Source organism: Neopsephotus bourkii, unplaced genomic scaffold, assembly GCF_033783945.1.
Source record: "Neopsephotus bourkii isolate Nb327-2 ecotype Australia unplaced genomic scaffold, CSIRO-AGI_Nbou_v1 NB_998, whole genome shotgun sequence".
Classification (NCBI taxonomy): domain Eukaryota; kingdom Metazoa; phylum Chordata; class Aves; order Psittaciformes; family Psittacidae; genus Neopsephotus; species Neopsephotus bourkii.
The window spans coordinates 1,402,246-1,414,793 of record NW_026901490.1 but is presented as its reverse complement, the minus strand read 5'-3'; the positions used below and the strand labels follow the sequence as shown (position 1 = coordinate 1,414,793).

Below are 12,548 nucleotides of genomic sequence, written 5' to 3'. Positions count from 1 at the left end.
TCCTCTACATGTAGACAAGCACAAGGAAAAAGCAGAAAGCCTCACCAAGTCCTGCTCATTTGAGTGAGTTCCACATCACTTTGGCAGACCGCTTATTTTAAAACGTAAACCACTTCCAAAGCGTGAGGCAGTTGCACCGCTGCTTTTTCAAGAGGTAACAGTACTGCGTTTGTGTGTGGTTTACAGGTTGTTTTGGAAACATTCTGGTTGCTTATAGCGGGGGAGGTTTTCTTCTTTTTTCTTTTTTTTTTTTTTAAACACTCATCCTGAAGAGCTACTGCCCTCTCTCCATGCAAATGTTTTAATTTTTACTTTAGGCTCTAAACTGATGGGACTGTAGGGAAAGCTTTTTGGAAGGAGGCCCTCAAGGTCTTGTCAGCTTTGTTAATCCTCACTTTGGCTTTTTTTTTTTGTGTCTTATTTTTCAGTCTCAAGAGGCATAATGCAAAATCTGTGTGTAATCAGACTAGAGACTATGCATGCTGTTTAGGATAATATTGTCCTACCCTACTCTGCTTAGTACCTTCAGCATAACCTAAAAAGCTTACTTGTTTTAAAATGGCTATTCTATATCAGTACCCATAATACCAGTGCCCTTGTCTCAGTGGCTAAACTAGAACAAATTATTATTATTGCCTTTGGACAAGTGTTTGATATCTGAAGATTTTAAACAGCTTAATAAACAAGAGATTAGACTTGTAAATGAGGTAAATAAGCTACTGCTCAAAGTAAAATGAGGGCAGCAAGGACCTCACACTTTGACCCTTGAGTAGGACCCTCAAAGGCAGTGAGAGTGCAAGCTACCCCACGCAGAAGAGTGGGAATCAGAACACCTTCCACCAGGTTGGCAACTAGGTGGGTTTACAGTCTCTCGGAAGAAGAAATATCATTTTTAGTTTCTATTGCCCACCCTATTGACATCTGCCGTTTCCGAGTGGGTTAGTCCTTTTCATCACTTGCCTTTGGAAAGTGTCATCTTTCTTCCTGGAAGTCTCCCACAAGGAATGTGATTCTGGGTACCAGATGACTTCCTTTAAAATGCTCAGAAAGCTTCCTTTTTCTATATGATTAACCTTGATTCTCTGGTATTTTGTGATGTATCTCATAGCCAGAGAAATAAACTTTTCAAAGTAAATGAAAAAAAAATGCTCTTGATAAGAAACATCAGGATGATAGCATATATTTATATATTGGCATTGTTCCCTATTAGTGGGTGAACAATCCAACGCTTGGTGAATTCTGCTTCACAATGATAGGAAGAGCTGACATCAACGGATCAAAAAACGATGTCGCTACGAACGCTTGGCTACCACAAGCCAGTTGTCCCTGTGGTAACTTTTCTGACACCTCCTGCTTAAAACCCCAAAATCCAGAAAGATCGTGAGGACTTTGCTGTCACCATCCTAGCTTGCTAGGCCGTGGCAATTAAACCTCGGGTGTAAAGGGTGGGGCCAGTTCCACGCACCCTGCGTCTCACCTAAAACATTCATTGTGCAGGCTGGAAGGGCTTACTCTCGCTTGTCTGTATGGACAGGTGAGGGTCGAAATGGCAGGTAACAAGGTGCACTGGAAGCTGCAGATCCAACCTTGCATGCGGGCGGATCAGGGCATGGGTCGCTTGAGATTGCCCCAGGAGTTGACAGTCCTGGTCCAAAACCTCCTGATTGCCTAAGCAGCCTTTTTTCCAACCAGATTTTCGTATGTCCCTTGCTCTTGGTCATCGTGCTTGTAGTAAGCATGGTTAAAGCCCTTCCCAAATCTTCGCTCACGAAGCAAAGCCATCAGTCATATATTGGCATATATTATATATTTATATATAGCACACATAAGGATTGATTCTTCAAGTTATCTATATGATCTGGAAATTGTTGCTAAGAACTAAACCCCCAGAATTTCAAATCATAGTATAATTTCCTGTTATGTGAGGCACAGGGGAGACCCTTTATGTATCTGAAATCTTTGAATACTTCATAAACTTTCGACAGAGAAATTTGCCTTCTGAGAGCAACTTGCAAAGGTATTTAGTTTGTCTTGTCAGCTCTGACAGTTTGAATCACTCTGCTGGGCAGAATCAATCTTGTACTGATATTGTAATGTATGGGTAGATGCCAAATTACCTGTGAAAGTGAGTTCTCCAGCAAGGATCCCACAGTGCTCAACTGCTTACATCAGAGACCACACCAATTGAATATGTCACCCTACTCTCTTGGCGTCCTTTGGGAGCCCTCTTTGTCCTCAGTATTTCAGGAAAGCCATGTTTTCCCCCTCATTCCTACTGTGTGAGAGCAAAAAAAAAAAACAGACCCTGTGTGGCTACATCTAAAACTCCAGCTAAACCTCATGTTGCCATCTAGTCCTGGGAAGAAGTCCTGGATCTTCCAGCTTCTGTGCAAACCAGGTATGGAATTTTCACAGGCTTTAAGGTGTTTATTCGAGCAGTGAAAAGGAGATTGCAGGGTGAGGATCCAACAGGGAAGGCAAGCGCTTTGAAACTGAACAGCCGTTCTCCAGACTCTCCTCTGCTCTTATTCCCTGAAATGGCTGAGTGGCCACAGGCCTCCCAGGACTGTTCACATGGATACCTGTAAGGAAAACACTGAGGAGCTGTGACAGTTTTCTTTCAGCTGAGTTAGCTGTGCATCAAGTACCCTTGAGAGCCACCCTCTCAATCCCTGCTGAAACTCTAATTTCAGTAAAGAGGAAACAGCAGCAAAATGACTGTAACACACTTCTGCTCAAGCATCCTGCAGCAGAGGCAGTGAGACCAGGTGGCAGCTGAACTAAAGGCATAAAATCTAAGTGAACAGCAAGGTGCTGCCCATCTGCTTGGGTGAATATGAATGAGCCAAAGTACGGTGGAACAGCCCAGACTCCTGCGACTGTTAGATGTGAGGATGGCCTTTTCCTTGGTACCAGGAGATACGTAGGATGCCCAGGGAAACAGTTAACTCTACTGAGTGTCCCCTCCAATCAAATCTAGCTGGAGAAGAGTGCAAAAGCCCATGTTTTGCGTCTTCTTTAATGACATTAATTTTGTTCTGCACAATATAATTAAATATTGTGGAAAACATCATTTAAAAATAGGTTTCTCTTACACTCTAGAACCGCTTGGTTCTTCATTAGTTTCAATTTCCCAGGAATGCCACCAGCAGTGGTTTTTTTCGTCATGGCCAGAAAGATTAAACTCCATAGGAAGCTGTAAAATTGAAATCCCGTGAGAAAGCATGAGTTGGATGCACAACAGAAGTCTTTGGCAGAAGTCTAAACCAGAGAAGTTTCTGCCCTTGCTGAAGGATAAAAACCAGAAACAACTGACAGTTTCATTAAAGAATCACTAGGAAAGAAAAGACAAAACAGACTTGCATTGCCCAAGATGCTCTAAAATTGTGCAACCGAAAGGCAACTGCAGCTTGGACATCAGATGGAAGAAGCAGAGGCATCAGATTACAGGAGAAATAAAAAGGCCTTGAGAAAACAGATAAACAGTGACAGTTTTTGACAAGAACAAGGCATTTGAAGGTCCTATGTTACCATCCAGAAGGCCATCAAAAAGTAATATATGAAACATTAGGATAGATAATAGGAGCTTCCAAATAAACAGAGCTGTTGTTTTGTCTTTCTGTTGCTGAAAGACACTGTAAACACCCTAAGGACTTCTAGCAATGTAATCTAAATTTCCTTCTAGGCAGCTAACACTCTCTTAATACTGCCACCATCCTAGGGCATGAATAAGGGCCCGAAGGAGATTTCCATGTGCTCAGGGAACTGAAGCAATAACCTGAAGGAATTACATCACACTCTCACACATCTCTGCAAAGTATTGCAGGTTTGTCAAGTGTGTCATGATAAACTCAACAGGCTCCACACCAAGGCTACAGCAGTCAATGCAGTCCTCTATTACAATACCTGGGCCTCATTCTGCAGGGCCAGGAGCCTGCTAACCTGGCCTGTGCAGCAGCTAGGAATGTCAGGATCCAGAACTAGGAAAGTCAATAATCTCTGCTTTGGAGTGATCCCACTTTCACAGCAAGTAAAGGACTGAGGTTAGCAGAACAGCAACAAAGCTGGCTAGTGGTGCTTACTGCAAAGGTCAGTGCAAGGACTTATATCAAAGGATGGAAATGCCAATAAGAGATCTGGTTAGGAGAATGTGGAGTTATAATTTTAAATCTTAACATAGAAAAGTGGAATTAATGCACCCATGGTGACAAATCTCACAGTTTGCCAGAATCTGGAAAGATTAAGAGCATCTCAAGCACATCCAAGCAGAACTTCAGAGAACAGTTGTGCTCTCAGTAGTCCTCTGTAAACACAACTGCTGCAGAATAAGGGATTCATATCTTTGAATTCAGATGTCTCTATTCAGATATCAGAAACAGTGAATAAGACCAATAGCACCATTAGAGAAGAAGAAGCTGAAGTAATTGGGTCCCATGAGCCTATGTAAGCAGTAAGAAGATGGAAACTGGGGTGGTTTGTCCATGTGACCAGAACAGCGGGACTAGAAAACACCATTCTGTGGGAAGAATCAGAATACTCAGGGACAGTGTGACTCAACAACATCAGCATCTGGATGGATAAATGATGGGGAGATCTAAAGAGTAAAGTAAATATGAAGACAGATTCCAGTCAGTGCCTAAAGATGATACTCTTCAGAGCACATTGGTATAGTAAAAGGAAAATTATAAATATTTTATAAATTGTCTATGTCTTCTTCCTTTATGGAGTTGCACAAAGGACACAATACAGAGTATGGTCCACAATGAACCTGATTTGTGTTACTAACGCTCCCATCACCCAGAACATTTTTTCAATTACTTCTGGTATCTTTGTTTCAGACCGTTCAAAATTGCCCATTGCTCTACACGTTTCTTCTTTGGTTTCCTGAAGGTGACTTTTTTCTGTGGGCTTCTAAATACCAGGTAAAACTCAGTATGCTGTGGCAATATGTTTGGCTCTCAGAGCCCAGCCTGATATTTTTTTATAGATCTTGATACTGCTTTTGATAATATTCTTAACATCCTGCCACTGTTCTGGTGAGATGTAGGGATTTCCTTGCTCTTCAGGTGCCCTGGGTGTAGTTTTACGAGCCCAGAAAAGGTGAATTTTGTCTCTGCAGTTTTCAGCAGGATTACAGTGGTCTGGCAGAAAAGTGTCTGCTTGTAGCTTTTGCACAAGTCATAAGTTCTTATAAACGGCAACATCATGATCCCTCCCCGAGCAGCAGTGCTCATCTCAGTGAAATGTCCCCAGCTACCCACAGTGTCTCCACAGCCAGAGAAAAGCAACTCTTCCTGGCTCTCTCCTCAGAGCAGGGTGCTTTGGAGGCAATATTGGCACGGGGGAAGGGATATATTGTCCCCAGCAGTCAGCAGAACTCTTTTAGCTGTACAAACTTGCTCTTTGCTACATCCCTCCAAGAATCAGAAATATGCTACCCAAGAGCAAGGCAGCCAGGAAGCACTGCTTATCAGCGATGCTTACTGGCAGTCAGCAGGTGACTAGATAAAAACAGCTTAAGGAAAAAGTGTTGCAGTTTCCCCCAAGGAAGACATTACCCACTGGATATTGCAAGGCTTTCCCCATAGGTGCTGTACTGGGAGCAGATCCAAGTGGCTGCTGTAGCCCTGCCCAGGCTGCTGACACTGTCACTGTTAAAAATAAATTTTGGGCAGAGTATTGGTCGCAGTGGTGCTGGTACCTTCAGTAATGATCCATCTAAGCCAGTGTTTTTCTATTCTTGCTTGCAGGTCACCTAAAAATGTCCCAGCAGAGCTGTGTCTCTTTACAGAATCTCAGAATAGTCAGGGTTGGAAATGACCTTAAGGACATCCAGTTCCAACCCCCTGCCACGTTCAGAGATGCCTCAAACTAGACCAGGTTGCTCAAAGCACCATCCTACCTCACCTTGAACACTGCCAAGGGTGAATCCCAGCTTGCTGACAAATACACTTGATTTTGTTACCTACTCTGACCTCTCGGAGCAGACCAGGGGCAATCCAGTTTCCATATACCACCGGCTGAAAACTCCTGTCCTTAAGCTCCAGCAGGTTTTGTACCTAGACTGCTGTAGTTATATCCTTGCTGTTGATTTGTAGTAGTTTATGCTAGTTAACTATTTATATGGGAGGAGAAGTAGCTATAGGGTGAAAAGGCACTTCCATGTGGACACTCCTGACACTGAGGGGCTTGAACTAATATTCTTTTTTTCTAAAATTCAACCTCCCAAATGGCAGAGCTTCCTGGCACAGAAACAATCAGTACTCCCAATCCAAGTGATCTGATGATGTGTGCAAACATGTGCAGGTGCATCCTGCTCTTATGCACACCTGCAATCCGGGATGCCACATCTGGCTCTTAACAGAAGAGAAGTCCTTAAAACTGTCTGCACAAAGGGCTTTAGTTACTTATTGGAGGTTCAAGCAAGTTCAGACTCCTGGCGTTTGATTCATTCTGTGGAACAGCACTGGGTTTTGTCTTTATTTTGGTTTCCTGTGTCAGAGCTGCAAAGCAGATTGGTTTCAAACTATAGAAATTGTTCATTGTAGATGTTTAGTGAAAATCCCTGACTGAAATATGATTCATATTATGGAAAAAGAAAAACCTTGCCAAACATGTATTTTTCCAGTTGTGGAAGAAAAGTAAGAGAAAGGAATTGTTTTGCCTGAAATATGTTTTAAATTCCATGTTGCAGTCTGGTATCAGCACACGCACTACAGTTGATCTGTTTGTGCTTATCCAACACAAACTAATGTTAAGAATGACTTCTGAGAATTACATGCCCTTTGCCTCTTTAAAAAATGCTTATAGTGGTGTGCTGAGGCCAAAAGAGCAACTTGACTGCCTGGGCTAGGACAAAGCGAAAAGGAGGAAATGCCTTGTTTGGGGAATGAACTGTGAAGCTGAACCATAGACAAGCTTGAGCATTTCCTTCCAGTGGGATTCTCTGCTGGCTTGAGAGCAAGAGCCAGTGCATGCAGCCAAAAGAGAAGAGAGCCAGGCAGATGTCTTCATCCCACAGGTGCTGGAGGCCCTGCTTTGTAGGGGAGCTAATGACCAAGTAGACAGGGCAAGGAGCTGGCCACATTTCACAGAGCTGTGTGTGAATCATGGCAGACCATGAAGCTGAATCACGGTAGCCGAGCTTCATGTCTACAGCTCTGAACTGTGGCCTAGAAGAGCAAAGGAAGATACAGAGCAGCTGTGGGCACAGCTGTGTGGTGTGAGCCAGCGCTGCTCCTCGAGAACTTCACTGTGCTCCTCTGGCAGGAAGAGGCAGCTCTGGGGAATCCAGTTTTCCACCACTGGAACCCACTGCAGATTTCCTTCAACTTGTCATCTCTGTGATGGTGTGTTCTGTACATAGAGGCACAGACAATTTGTGAGACTATAAAGCTGAAGCAAAGATGGACACTTTTCTCCTGCAGAACCATCTCTTTCTCTCTGCCTTGGATTACTGATCAATGTGAAATCTTCTCCACCAGCTAGCGAATTTTTTTCTGGTTTAGCAGCCAAAACCTTTATAGTAACATGTGAGGTTTGGGCTACACAATACCATAGCATGCTGTTATAAAGGAGGTCATCTTGAAGAACTCTGCAATGTGGTGTGGATTATATTTTGCCACTTAAAGGAAAGTGTTGTTGCTATATAACACAATGAAGGGAGAAGACAGGGAAGATACAAATAGGCTGTGTTCATGCTGCCTGTGTGACCCAGGTCAGAGCCCACACACATAGTAATAAGACAGTGATTTCTATTTTTTCTTTTTCTTCAAAGCACTTTGTCCATCCAGACCAAACCAGATTCCAGCATGGAGAGTCACAAGGTCAGCCTCATATTATGCTCGTATTACAGATATGCACACCCTTAGAGACAGATGGGCTTATTATGAAGAACTCTTTAGCTGTAACCTGGGGTTTTTTTCTTCCTATTGTATCTATTACTGTCACAACAGTCTGATATCTTGAGCGAATCATTCAGAGAGCTAGGCTAAGACATTTCTTCTCCAGTGTTTCCCCAAAGATTCTCACTGTGGCCTTCTGAAGCCAATTCTCTGTGCTTCTTTGTATTAGTCCATGCAAATACTGGACAATCACAGAATACAAGGTATGCGAGCCAAACCCACCACCTTTTTTACTGTATAGCTCAAAGAAAACAGTTGCTGACTGACTTTTTTTTATTTTTTTATCAGTCCTGTACCTGGAAGGATCTGTCCTTGTATTTGAGGACATCTTCAAACTGGTTGCCTTCTACTGTGTCAGTAGGTGAGTTGAATTCATTGCTTCTATGGAGAGGTAGCTTCACTCTGCCCTCTGGAGTGCCTTTCCCCAGTATCCAGCCACAGCACAGCCCCCTCTATTTCTTCCCGTCTCCTCTAACCTGCCAGATGAGGAGGTATTTCAGGTGCTGGTATCTACAACAGGGACAGACCACTCAGTTTCTAGCCAGGAACATCATAACCACGGATGTCTCTGAAGCTGCAGTCTTTGTCTGAGGAAGGTCTATAGTGCTGCACCCACAGAGAACTGAGACACAGGACTGGGGCTAGGAGGGCAGGGAGGAAAATGGGGCCTGGATTAACTCTCTCTTACTTAAAGCAGCTTTAGCATCCACACATACTTGGCAGCTCATTAGTAAATCTACTAATGGACTGTTGGCTGTGGGAGGCTCAGAGCACTTAGTCACCTGTGGGGAATCTGTCAAGGAGAGTAGTCCTGAAAGGATTTATTTCTTTAGCCAAAATTTAAAAATACAGTAAAGCAATAAGGAAGAGACCTTGCTTGTTTGTTCAGTGCAGAAATACCAAACCTGATGGCCACGGATATAGGACAGACCTTCATTTTCATTAGAACACGGTCTGATCAGCAGCTGATGAGTCCGTCTGTGTTTCCTCTGTCTGCAGTCTCCTCTCATCTGTTTGTGCCGAGCACAATGCAGTGATACCTCCACAACCTCCTTATCTTACTTTTGCCACAGAAGGCCTGGTTTTGAGTTGGATGTAAACTATTGGCCTTCCCTGTATAAACTTAGATGACTCTTAAAGTAGTTACTTCCATTTAAGAGGTAAAAACAGATTCGGGATATGTTTACCAGGCAGCCTTGTTAGTGACTCAGGTCACATAGCAGGAGCATTCTATCAATGGTATGATCCAGTATGCCACAGCTTACCCGGACAGTACTATTTGCACCATATTGAGGGCTGCTGCTGCAGCCAACTGAGTTCAGTGCTGCTGGGCCAGGACTCCTACACAAACACAAGGGACTCTGTTTCACCCTCTTTAATGACAAGATAGCCATCTAGATATGTATAGACCCTACAGAATGGGCTTAAATGAACCCTTGGACCCATATAAAGGTTTCTGTGTTACCAAAGCAGAGCCCAAATGCAAACAAGAATAGAGCGTTTCAAGTCAATGGCCAGTGGGAGGGAAAATATGCTCACTTCTGCTTTCCCGCAGGTGGTTCATGTGATTTTTCAGGTCTCTGTCAAAAGACAAGGAAAATAGGGAATCGTTTTCTGAGAGAAGCAGGAAATAAAAAAGCTGCTTAAGCATTCACCTACCATTTACTGGCAGCTTGTAGGAGGTCTCCATGATGTTATGTGGAAAAACCTGTTCTCAGGGTTGTAATAAATAGTCATTTATAGAGAGCTGGAAACAGCTTATCAGGGCTGACAGGCTCTTCTCAAAAGAAAGTCTGGCCTGGCTTGATTACCTTAGATCCCCAAAGTAACACCTGTAGGTAACAGGTGACTTGGTGCTTGCCTGTAAGCTACTGCCCTATGAATAAAACCAGATTTTTTGCTATTAAGCTAATGTCTCAATGTTTCCTGATTTTTAGATGTATTTTTCTACCCACAAAAAAAAAAAAAGAAGAAAAAAAGGAACTACTGATACCTATAGCAAATATAACAGTAAGAACAGTAACAAACAAAGAAAGCAGAATGTCCCAGGACTCTCTTCCTCTTCTAAACCTCATATTTGCCATGACAAAGTAATACTCCTGATGTGATAACTGATCACATCAGTTTATGTCAAACAATGTGACAACAGGGTGCTCAGTGGTGCACAGAGATCTCATGGACTACACAGTACATCAGTAAGGCATGGATGTGTTAATAAGAGCAAAAGTAGCAGCCTTGCATTTATCTATCAATAAATTGGTCCTACTCAGGTCTGCAGTCATGCGCATGTTTGGGATGCCTGTTTGTGTAGCAGATACCACCTACTCACAAGGCCAGCTGTTTCTAAAATAATTTCCTGCATCTTGCAGAGCATTTTGTTAATCTTCTTAGTGTGTAAAATGATCCTGCACTATTACATGCTGCCTTTTAGGGACTATTGGTTTGGTTTTTCTAGTCATCGTTAGAATGGGAATTGACATAGGAACAGGTTTAGCAGATTGTCATTAGGCAAGAGGCAAACATAAACAGTTCAATATCAGCCCAAGAGCTCCAATTAATTATTTAAAACTTAGGGTGTGTGAAATCCAGCTAATGACCTCTGAGAAACTGCATTTCCCCCCCCCCCGTAAAAATACAGCATCTTTCCATAAACCAAGCAGGCAAAAATCTGAGAGTGGAGAGTAGAGGGGTATATGTATTTTCTCAGTGTCATGCAGCATTTCGTCGTTGTCTGTCACTTCACACAGGGGCTACCCTTCCTCAGAAGGGGTCTCCCTTCCCTAACCTCACTGTCTTGCCACGTCCCCATGCTTTATACTTACACTGATTCTTAAAACAGGAAGCAGAGCAGGGAGAGAGGGGTAAACAGAAAGAAAAAGGACTGCAGAGCCCCTCCACACCAGAAAGAATGGCTTTTCTAATTACAGTAATTACCATTTTCACACCTCAGTTTTCATGGGAAGGTATTTGAACCCTTGTGGCTTCCTCTGAGGTGAGAGGTGTTCCTGCTTCTTTCAGAGGAGAAAGCAGAGACCCCATCATTAAGCCAGTGGCATGGCATGAACTGTCACCACAGGAACTGGTGATATCTAGTGAAATCAGAGCAATCCAGGCTGGCACAATGTCCATGATGCCTTACAGGCCACAAGATCTTCCCATGACAACATCCAGGACTTTGCAGGGAAGGCTGAAATTGTGATTCAGTCACTAGAACCAACAGTGAAATCTGGGGTTCCTAGCAATTGTGTGGTTTATTCTTTCATTGTTTTTTTCACTGTGTTTATTTTTACAGAGATTTGCTGCCCTTCACCCTGAAGCTACCACAAGCAATATTAGAAGCCAGTAGCTTTCAAGACCTTGAAATTATCTCTAGTCTGGGGATAGGTAAGTCCCTCAAAGCAGCCAGAGTTTCACTCAAACTTAAGAGAGCCATGGTGCTTCATAACTGGAGGATAGATGAACTGCTGTCTTCAGAATAGACAAGGAGGCCTGAATGCAAGAGAGAAGATGTTCATGATCTTTATGTTTATAGAAGCGCACTGAAAACTGACGCTTGCCCCTTTGGAAAAAAACCTCCACTAGGACTTTTGTGCATGGGTGGGACCTACAGTTTCACTGTGTAAGCTGGGCTTTCAGCAACTGAAGCACGACACAGCCTCTCATGATAACTTACATAAACTGGAAGTAGCTGGCATCTAAGTATATGTAAAAAGGAAAACAGCTTTGCAATTTCCCCTTCTGATGTGTGGAGGCAATGCTGATGGAAGTGACATTTTTGAATTTTGATATTTCTATTTTCTCTTGCAGGATTTCTAATTGGTAGAGGACTCTGTAGTGTCCCGGCATGTTCTCTTGCCTCACACTAATTAGATAATAAAGGAATGGTATTTTTAGTGAGAACACCAAACGAGCAAATTTTAGATCAGATGTGTAAAGTTACAGAGTTGGAAATGCAGCTCTTTTAACTAAAGGAGGTCACCTTCCTGTTCCTTCCTATTTAACACACTCTGCTTGAGACAGGTATTACAGTTAGCCACTCTCACACTAGTTTGCTTTTCAGTTTTTTCTCAGCTGTTGAAAACAGCCAAACAATGGTGAAAGCTGAGTTTAGTTCACTTAGAGATACTCACTAAAGCACCATGAGGATTTAGGGATCTATTTTTGGATCTTCTGCATTATACCTCCCAGAAGGCATGGGAAAACCCTGCTGGTTTCAGTTCAAGAAGCTTTGTTAAATTTGACTAACAATTTGCCTCCAACACTTTCAGCATCCTCTATTTTGAGTATGTTCCTGTTTGTCAAAGCGTCCTTGGGTACGGGTGTCTAGCCAGCACTTACTGTTTAAAGAAAAGCACTTTGCAACTCGAGATAGCAAGATGCAAACTTACTATTAATTTTAGTTAAAAGTGTAAAAATTTGGATTAAAATGTAAGAAGTGTGTCATAATGCTCCATCCCTCACCCTAATTTAAGCCATTAGAGTTGATCCTGACTCAGTCTCCAACACCTTCTGAATGGAAGGATTAACTAAAGCACAAGAACCAAAGCAATGTTGGTTGTAGTCTTCTTTCTTTCCTCCTGTACACTGGTGATGCTTGGAGGTTTGCTTATCACAGTACATTCCATGCCAGGAAGATTTCTGACA

The 12,548-nt window shown here is 42.8% G+C and overlaps 1 protein-coding gene across 1 annotated transcript in view; it reads left to right on the top strand.

The window, feature by feature from the left end:
- Positions 1–12,548, top strand: part of LOC133215761 (ras and Rab interactor 3-like) — a 163,988-nt gene that overhangs the window by 127,461 nt on the left and 23,979 nt on the right. Inside the window, exons 22-23 of the mRNA XM_061359992.1 lie at positions 8,193–8,265; positions 11,197–11,288. Of these exons, the coding sequence (XP_061215976.1) occupies positions 8,193–8,265; positions 11,197–11,288 (165 nt within the window). The remainder of the gene's footprint in view (positions 1–8,192; positions 8,266–11,196; positions 11,289–12,548) is intronic.